The sequence below is a fragment of the Microtus oregoni genome, unplaced genomic scaffold, assembly GCF_018167655.1.
Source record: "Microtus oregoni isolate MIOR12 unplaced genomic scaffold, Mior012 000011F_ref0000422, whole genome shotgun sequence".
Taxonomy (NCBI): Eukaryota; Metazoa; Chordata; class Mammalia; order Rodentia; family Cricetidae; genus Microtus; species Microtus oregoni.
Window position 1 is genome coordinate 45,147,620 of NW_024543070.1, and position 10,103 is coordinate 45,157,722.

The 10,103-nt window shown below is 40.3% G+C and overlaps 1 protein-coding gene across 1 annotated transcript; it reads left to right on the forward strand.

Moving 5' to 3' along the window:
* Window positions 1-2,775: 2,775 nt before the first annotated feature.
* Window positions 2,776-3,720, forward strand: LOC121453221 (chromatin target of PRMT1 protein-like). Its single transcript, XM_041659744.1, has one exon. It carries the CDS (start codon window positions 2,776-2,778, stop codon window positions 3,718-3,720), a length of 945 nt encoding a protein of 314 aa, XP_041515678.1.
* The last annotated feature ends 6,383 nt before the right edge of the window (window positions 3,721-10,103 follow it).

Genomic DNA, 10,103 nt, shown 5'->3' on the forward strand with positions numbered 1-10,103 from the left:
ACATGCAGTTACCTATGTCCAGAACCAGTCTTGGTTCAATCTACAAAAATCGCTTTTTTTTTTGAACCTCTTGAAGGTTTGATTTTAACAATAATTTGTCAGCTGTTCAGTTTCAGTGGAATCCATTTATCTGGCTCGTTATAACAAACTGTTGTCTCATTCAAAAAATTTATCAGCACCCAATCATTAGGAAGTAGCCTAGAAAACTATGCACATTTCTCCCCTCCACCCAAAAATGGATTATGGATGTTGGTTTTTGTGTAATGTGTTAGTTACAATTTATTATGGATAATGCTTAGGGAAAATCTAAACAAAGCATCTTTGGTTAGATCCAAAGTTTTTGTTTTGCAAAACAAAGCCTGGGCGTTGGTGGCAATCAATTTAACCCCTACACTTGGGAGGCAGAAGCAGGCTGGTCTTAATGAGTTCAAGGTCAGCCTGGTCTAGAGAGCAACTTCCCGGACAGGTTCTATTGCTACTCAGAAACCCTGGCTCAAAAACCCACAATGGTGAAATAGAAGGAGACAGAGAGAGAGAGAGAGCGAGAGAGAGAGAGAGAGAGAGAGAGAGAGAGACAGAGAGAGAAGAGAGATAAAATGAAAAAAAAAAATAAAAAAGATTATTGATCCAGTTTTTAGCACCTATTTGTTTTAAGTGTTTTGCAATTGGTTTAGTATTGTATACTGTATACAAATTTTGTATATTGATACAAACTTGAGGTCAATTTTAGTAAAACATGCTCTACATACATTTCCATTCTTGTGTGAGCTATTGTACCTCTACAGCTCATTTAATATAAATTAAAATAAATTTCTAGACTTTGAAAATTCTTATTGTCAATTAACTGTTTAATATAATAAAGAAATATAGGTTAGTAGTTAATCACCTAGTACAATTGAACTCAAAGTCGTCATACTAGGTATATTTTCAAGATGAAACAAAGGTAATTTAGAAGGATAGGTCATTTTCAAACACTTCAGAGATCTACAGAATATGGCAATTAAAATGTTTTAATAACCTTGGTTGTTCTCTGATGTGGGAAGGTCATATGTCTATCTGTTGCTTTCATTGAATAATTAATAAAGAAACTGCTTGGCCTGAAATGTCAGACGTAGGTGGGAGGAGTAGAGAGAACAGAACGCTGGGAAGAAGGGAAGTGAGCCTGACGCCATGCCTCTCCTCTCCAGGGCAGCCGCCACGGAGCCGGCCGCCAGGTCAGACGTGCTGAATCTTTCCCGGTAAGCAACCACATGGTGGTGCAACACAGATTATTAGAAATGGGTTAATCAAGATGTGAGATTAGGCAATAAGAGGCTAGAACTAACGGGCCAAGCAGTGTTTAATAGAATACAGTTTGTGTGTTGTTATTTCGGGGCATAAGCTGACCAGGCGGCTGAGATCCAGGCGGCAGGCTCGCAGCCCAGAGCTCCTTGTACTCTTCTCTTTGTTTTGTTTTTTTTTAAATCTATTTATTTATTTATTATGTATACAATATTCTGTCTGTGTGTATGCCTGCAGGCCAGAAGAAGCACCAGACCTCATTACAGATGGTTGTGAGCCACCATGTCATTGCTGGGAATTGAACTCAGAACCTTTGGAAGAGCAGGCAATGCTCTTAACCACTGAGCCATCTCTCCAGCCCACTACACTTCTCTTTGTGACAATGAGACACAGCTCATTCTTGCAGCTGCAATCTTCTTCAGAGAAGATAATGGACATGGAAGAAACTGCACATGGAGTTTACTTTCTCTGTGGCAAAAAGGAAGCCATCGGGCAAAATATGCCCTTGTCTCAACTGCTGACATGACATTGTCCTAAAGACAAGCAGGACACAGAATATCCTCCCTCACAGAAAAGCCTGTCGAATATGCTAGGCCTGAAGGCTGAAGATGAATGCCCCGATGCTACCAGAAACTCGGCTTGGGTTACTGTACGGGCAGACAGTTGTTTTCTGTCATTGCATGGTTTGGAAGTCGCCTGCTTGCACCTCCCGCTTACTCAGTTCCTGTTATTTCCTTCTTGGGTCTCTGAGGGAGTTGAGGATTTGATGGCTACAGCTCTAGTTTTCCAGAAAAAGAAAGCAAATTACGATAGAAAATCAATTAGGGAGAAAACTTTGAACCCAAATAGATAGGATAGAGGTGAAATCTTTCTCTGAATTTGTCAAACACAAATGGATGGGGCATTGTTGATGTATTTATTGCCTGTACTTATTGTATACACTCATATTCGTTATAGCCTTCTCTTTTCTCTTAGATAGAAAGTGGGAAAATAGTGACATTTCAATAGTATTTTAATAAATAGAGATTACCTAAAGATCTGAGAGTAAAAGAGTGCCATGGATCAGCCTAATGAGCAGATTTAGAAACCCACAATTTTAATCCCAGTAGCCACACCCTAACACACACTCTAATCCCATTGGTGCAGGCCTTTAGTCCCACCCCTAGAGGAGAATATAAAAAGGCGTGGAGACCTCTCTCAGACACAGTCTCTCTCATTGTGAGATATCTGGAGGTAGCAAGCTGGACTTGGCAGCACGGACTAGCACAAAGCAAAGGAAGGAGAGGGTGGGCCGGACAAGCAGAAGTGTCAGCGGACTAGGTAGCCAAGCGACCAGGAGTGAGCTTCGCATCATACCCTTTAGGCAAGCGCCTAACCCAAGCACCCAGCAAATAAACCCGAGTGGTTCTTGTCAGCTCAGATTCAGCAAACCCGGCCACAGCGGCCGCGAGAGGAGCCCTGGAGTCCAACTCCTTCGATTCTCAGGACCTGAAGATGGATGCACAGTCAGAACCGAAACTGGTGCTAAAAAGAACCACCAAGTTGTCTCTAAATGAGCGCTTTACTATGCTGCTGGAGAACAAACAGCCCACGCCAGTGACTATTCGGGCTTCGCTGCATCAGCAGCAGGTAGCCAACGCCAGAAACAGAAGACTGGCCCAGCAGATGGAGAATAGACCCTCTGTTCGGGCAGCATCAAATTTGAGGCAGCGCCTGGGTAACAAGAGGAACATCCAGGCTCCCTTAGGCCTACCCAGAGGTGACCTGTCCAGGGGAGCGATTAGAGGACGAGGCCTGCCCAAAATCCAGGGAGGCTTTTGCCGAGGACGAGGAAGTGGAAGAGGAAGAGGAAGGGGAGGACTACGTGGGGGACTTGCCACCAGAAGCCTGCCAAGGGGCGGGTTGTCATTCCAAGGTCGAAGCCCACTCCTCCGAGGTGAACAAGACTTTACTGCCCCTCAAATGGACTCAAGAGGTGGTGCTGTTCCAGGTCCTGGAGGTCCTGGGAGAAGGGGCCGAGGGCATGCAGCTAGGGGTCGTGGTGGAATCGGTGGTAGAGGTCTGGCTGTGATAGGTTGGGGAAGAGGGAACTTTGGATGCCGTGGTCGAGGCAGAGGTGCCCGCACTAGCCCTGCATTGACCAAGGAGCAGCTGGACAAAGAACTGGATGCATATATGTCCAACACTAAAGCACGCCTGGATGCTGAGTTGGATGCCTACATGGCAGAGGCAGATTCTGAAACTGAAGCCTGCCTGGATGCTGAGTTGGATGCCTACATGGCAGAGGCAGATACTGAAACTGAAGCCTGCCTGGATGCTGAGATGGATGCCTACATGGCAGAGGCAGATACTGAAACTGAAGCCTGCCTGAATGCTGAGATGGATGCCTACATGGCAGAGGCAGATTCTGAAACTGAAGCCTGCCTGCCTGCCTCTTAGACTCTCGGGAAATCACCACAGCTGTGCCTATGAAGAAATAGCCTTGAGCACCCATGAGAAGGACCCTGACTGAGGCCGGAAGGACTCACACCATGGGTTGTGGACTCCCTTGCCACCAGTGGGTGCCTTTCGTCTGTTCTGTTTACCTTTCGATGCTCTGTGAAATAAACCCCATTTCCCCTTGATTCGGCTGAGTTTGTTTTGTTGTTTATCCAGTCACCCAGACTTGGGTTTAAGCAGGAATGCGTTGGCCCTGTGAGGAGAACTTTTTTCCAGTCTCTGCCTCACCTGCTGTATACGCCGATAGTTTAATATTTCTTCTAATCACATTTATGATCCCAGAAAGAGTTCCCAGAAGCAGCCAGAGTTCTCACTGATGTGAGCTCTCTGGGTTAGAGTTCTACACCTTCCTTAAGAGCTGTGTGCTCACAGCTAAACTGAAGGTGTGTGTGCTATGTTGATGGTGAAGGTGGTAATTTGGAAATGTTGATAGTGCTCCTGAGTCAGGACCGGCGTACACGTTGTAGCCACTTTGATTTAGTCTTTGACATTGCATAGGACATGCTGAGCTGGATGTGTAGAATTTCCACCCTAAAATAACATTTTTTAACTTTTTTGGCCTTTGTGTCGTTTCCAAGAGATTTTTCACATTTAGTGAAAGAGAAGCCATTTGTGGTCGCCAAAGACACTCGGCTAGGAGAAGCTTTACAACCCAACTGCAGACATGCAGTTACCTATGTCCAGAACCAGTCTTGGTTCAATCTACAAAAATCGCTTTTTTTTTTGAACCTCTTGAAGGTTTGATTTTAACAATAATTTGTCAGCTGTTCAGTTTCAGTGGAATCCATTTATCTGGCTCGTTATAACAAACTGTTGTCTCATTCAAAAAATTTATCAGCACCCAATCATTAGGAAGTAGCCTAGAAAACTATGCACATTTCTCCCCTCCACCCAAAAATGGATTATGGATGTTGGTTTTTGTGTAATGTGTTAGTTACAATTTATTATGGATAATGCTTAGGGAAAATCTAAACAAAGCATCTTTGGTTAGATCCAAAGTTTTTGTTTTGCAAAACAAAGCCTGGGCGTTGGTGGCAATCAATTTAACCCCTACACTTGGGAGGCAGAAGCAGGCTGGTCTTAATGAGTTCAAGGTCAGCCTGGTCTAGAGAGCAACTTCCCGGACAGGTTCTATTGCTACTCAGAAACCCTGGCTCAAAAACCCACAATGGTGAAATAGAAGGAGACAGAGAGAGAGAGAGAGAGAGAGAGAGAGAGAGAGAGAGAGAGAGAGACAGAGACAGAGAGAGAAGAGAGATAAAATGAAAAAAAAATAAAAAAGATTATTGATCCAGTTTTTAGCACCTATTTGTTTTAAGTGTTTTGCAATTGGTTTAGTATTGTATACTGTATACAAATTTTGTATATTGATACAAACTTGAGGTCAATTTTAGTAAAACATGCTCTACATACATTTCCATTCTTGTGTGAGCTATTGTACCTCTACAGCTCATTTAATATAAATTAATATAAATTTCTAGACTTTGAAAATTCTTATTGTCAATTAACTGTTTAATATAATAAAGAAATATAGGTTAGTAGTTAATCACCTAGTACAGTTGAACTCATAGTTGTCATACTAGGTATATTTTCAAGGTCAAACAATGATATAGTTCAAATGGATATGTCATGTTCAGAGACTTCAGATATTTACAGAATATGGCAATTAAAATGTTGTAATAACCAAATTGTTCTCTTTTGTGACAATGAGACATGTCTGCTTCTTCCATCAGCAATCTACTTCAGAGAAGATAATGGATATGGAAGAAACTGCACATGGAGTTTACTTTCTCTGTGGCAAAAAGGAAGCCATCGGGCAAAATATGCCCTTGTTTCAACTGCTGACATGACATTGTCCTAAAGACAAGCAGGACACAGAATATCCTCCCTCGCAGAAAATCCTGTCGAATATGCTAGGCCTGAAGGCTGAAGATGGATGCCCCGATGCTACCTGAAACTCGGTTTGGGTTACTGTACGGGCACACAGCTGAATTCTATCATTCCATGATTTGAAAGTTGCCTGCTTGCACCTCCTGCTTATTCAATTCCTGTTATTTCCTTCTTGTGTCTCTAAGGGAGTTGAGGATTTGATTGCTACAGTTCTAGTTTTCCAGACGCCGATAGCAAATTATGATAGAAAGTCAATTAGGGAGAAGGATAGATGTGAAATATTTGTTCTCAAGTTGTCAAATGGAAATTTCTAGACATTGTTTATGTATTGAATTCCTGTACATATTGTATATAGTCATTGTACTTATTGTATATAATTTTCTTATATTGTTTTAGCCCTTTTTTAGACTAAAAGTGAATATGCAGTGACATTTCAATTTTTTTTTTTTTAATAATTAAAGGTTACCTGAAGATCTTAGGGTAAAACAGTGCCACTGATCTGCCTTATAGACCATGTTATGGTAACACACACCTTTAATCCCTGTGGTTAGTATAACACACACCTTTAATCCCTGGGGTGTATTCTCTTAATCTCAGTCTTAGAATGGAATATAAGATGGGAGAGACCTCTCTTAGACACACAGTGTCAAAATGAGATTTTTTTTTAATGTTAGGTTGCCATTTCAGACTGAAATATATGTTTGAGCCAGTTGCTCTCTTTTGCATTTTGGAATTCGAGGTTGAACCCCATTTTATGACCTTGAGTTTTTATTAATCTTGTTTCAAACTAATGTGCATACAAGTGTTTTGCCTTTGTTTTTGCACCACATGCTTGCAGTTCCCGAGGAGGCCAGAAGAAGCGAGTCAGATTCCCTGAACTAAAAGTATAGACATTTCAACCAGTCATGTAACTCGAAATCAACCCTGGGTCCTCTGTAAGAACAGCCAGTGCTCTTAACCCCTGAACCACCTCTTAGCCCCTAAGATCATTTTTGTTGTTGTTGCTGTTGCTTTTTTGTTTTCAGTGAGCATAGTTTACAGTTTTCAGAGTACAATTTTTTTAATATTTATTTATTTATTATTATGTATACAATATTCTTTCTGTGTGTATGCCTGAAGGCCAGAAGAGGGCACCAGACCTCATTACAGATGGTTATGAGCCACCATGTGGTTGTTAGGAATTGAACTCAGGACCTTTGGAAGAGCAGGTAATGCTCTTAACTGCTGAGCCATCTCTCCAGCCCCCCAGTGTACAAATTTTATAATTTTTTTGGTCTAACTCATCACTAAGTATTTTACTCATTTGAATGTTTCTTTGAACTATCGTCTTAATTTCCTTTTCTGATTGTTAGAGCATTGGAGGGCAGGGCAGTGGTCACACGTGCCTTTAATCCCAGCACTTTGGAGGCAGAGGCAGGCAAATCTCTGTGAGTTCAAGTTCAGCCTGGACTATCAAGTGAGACACAGGACAAATGTACCTACACAGAGAAAGCCTGTCTCCAAAAGGAAAAAAAAAAAGCAAAAACAAAAAAGAAAGAGTGAGAAAGCCAGACTGGAAATTTTTAGAGGGAGACATCCTGTGTCCACCTCTGTCTTCCATCTGCACTAACACGTTATTACATGTATGTACAGGCACCTTTACAAGCATTCCACAGGCATACATTCATGCAAAAAAGAAAACACTGTGATGAATTAAACAAGCCGAACACAAATACTATGTGATTCTACTTACAGAACTTTCTGGAATCAGCAGATTCATACAGAGATGTAACGGCGTAAACGAATGCAGACAGATTGTAAAAATATATATATACAGCTTTAATGGCGAAATAGACTTACAGAACCACCGTTCCCGTGGAGATCAGGAAAGCAGAAGGGACGACTGGGAGCATGCTCGCCAAATTAATAGGCAAACATTAGCCCGAGGCGAACACGCCCCCCCCAAGGGGCAGGACTTATCCCTACATCTCCCCTTTTTGTCTAAAGAAGACAGAACCAAACCAAATACAACTATATACAATAACAACAAATAATAAATATAACAAACAATATTGAGAACAAAAGCTTTGCTAAACATTCTATCTCAAGGAGTCCAAATAATGTAGAGAGTAACTACAATTGTATAATCTTCAACTCCGTCAAAGATCTGAGAAGGGAATAAACACTACTCAACAAACGAGATATATCCAAAATGTGCAACAATTGACAGAGACAACTGACTACCTGGGCAATCACCCAAAGTCTTGTTTGCAATGTTCAGTCAACCAATTTTGGCTAAGGCCTAACATAACTGACATACCATTATTAAAGGCAAGGAACTTTTCAAAACTATCTTACCCTGTCTTGACAGGAAATGACAGTCCTGTTTTATCCACTGATGCACGCTCTGTATCTCTGTCAGTGGTTGAGGTATGGGCATTTCTTTGCCCAAAGGCCAGTTCTGCCAAATAGAAAGGCTCCAGGTGGAGTGCCTTTGGTGCTCAACATTCTCTCAGGAATAGAGCAGTGTTGTCAGGAGCAATTGTGTCTCACTATCACGAAACTCTGAGTTAGATTAAAGGCCATTTTCTACAGCTCTTTGAAGAGGTCGAAAATTATCTATCTATACGGAGTGTAATCTCTATATATCTAGAGAACCTGATTAGTCTAGTTATAAATGACAAACTTAGATGACTATTTATCTATATAATTCTCAATATCTATCTAACTTAAAGGTTAAGACAATAAACAACTGTGTAACAAATGAGGATAATGACCTCCAAATATAAACACTGTACAAATATACATTGCAATATGGTAAATATATATCAATACACAAACATTATATAAGTATCTTAATCAGAGGTAGAAATGTACACTGCAATATGGTAAATATATACAATATATATTTATCAATACAATATATGTCAATACATAAAAATGTTTTAAACAGAGATAGAAACATGCATGCATACATTTAACTTTGTATCAATATACAAGAATGGATACCAATATATTTGTCTAAAAGCAGTAACTCACAATTATAAATCTATTATCCCATCATTCCCTCTTTTTTTTTTTTCAAAATGATCCCTGAGCTTTTAAAATTCCTCCCCCAACCTCCCAACCCATAAATGATGTCCCTAAACCCAGGGGTAAACTTTACTGGGAGAGGGGACATCGTCCTCTAGAATTACTTCCAGCTGTCATGGGGGCAACGTTCTTTCTGGGGGATCCTGTGAAAGTAAAATGATGGTTAAATTTCAAGATCAATGTCTTTTAAAATTGCAAATAGTCTCTCAGTATTTTGTGGAGGTCTGGCCAGAATGTTGTACAAGATGTGCACCATTTCAGCTAACCAAGTTGGGATCGTCTCGTGCAGCTGGTATCCAATACAGGTCTTGTAGTAGCGCTATCAGTATCCTGACGTCATATCAACCAGGTAGAGTTGTTGTTGTGGGGCCCCATCTTCTTCCTAGAAACTTCAAATGTCAGTTAAGGAAAAACTCCTTGTTCATTGTGAAAAACTTAAACATTAATCATATAGACATATATAGACATACATATATATATATATATATTCAATGAAAGGCATGATAGATATATTCAATGAAAAGTATGATAGATATGAAGAAAAGCAAAGATGTTTTCTAAACTCATATTTCTTTCTGTCCCATATCATGGCTCTTGACATGAGACAGAAACTCCAGAAATTCTGGGTTTTTCTCTTACTAACAGGCTTGGAATTGGAGAGGGACTGAGCCAGAGTCCAACTTCAAAACCAGCTCTACATATTTATAAAGAAATGTTTAATAAGACATATATATATATATAAATTAATACTTACAAAATGTGTCCATCCATTAGTAATTAAATATTCAGGGTCCCTTAATTTTTTTGAAGATGAGTATTTTCCTGTGGAGATAAGAAAAGAATCCTGCCTCCAACCTATCTGTATTTCTTACCATCAGTATGCTCGCCATCCTTATGAAAGAATTGTTATTTATCTTTTCCAAGTGGCTTCTCTTCTTCAAACCGAATCTTTATTAATTTTGACAGTATCCACAATTTTTCCTCACCTGTGGAGATAAGAGCAAAACCCCTTCCCCAACGTAGCACATCTCCTGGCTTCCATTGTGAGGTCAGCACATCCTTGAAATAAACTGGTTGATTTAGTTCAGTATGCTTTTCCATTATCCAATGTCTTTCTGCAGCTGTTGTTCCCTTCTCATTAGCGTTGAGAAAATTCAAGGTTAACAAAGCATTATGTAACCTATTTCTGGGGGTGTTTTCCACCCCTTTCTGTTTGTTCAACATATCCTTTATAGTTCGATTTGATCTTTCTATGACTGCTTGACCTGTAGGAGTGTATGGTATACCTGTAACATGCTTGATATTGTAATAATCAAAAAACCGTTTCATTTTCCTAGAAGGAAATAAGCAGGACCATTATC

Coding starts and splice junctions, on each gene's coding strand:
- LOC121453221 (XM_041659744.1), top strand. CDS start 2,776: ATGGATGCACAGTCAGAACCGAAACTGGTGCTAAAAAGAACCACCAAG.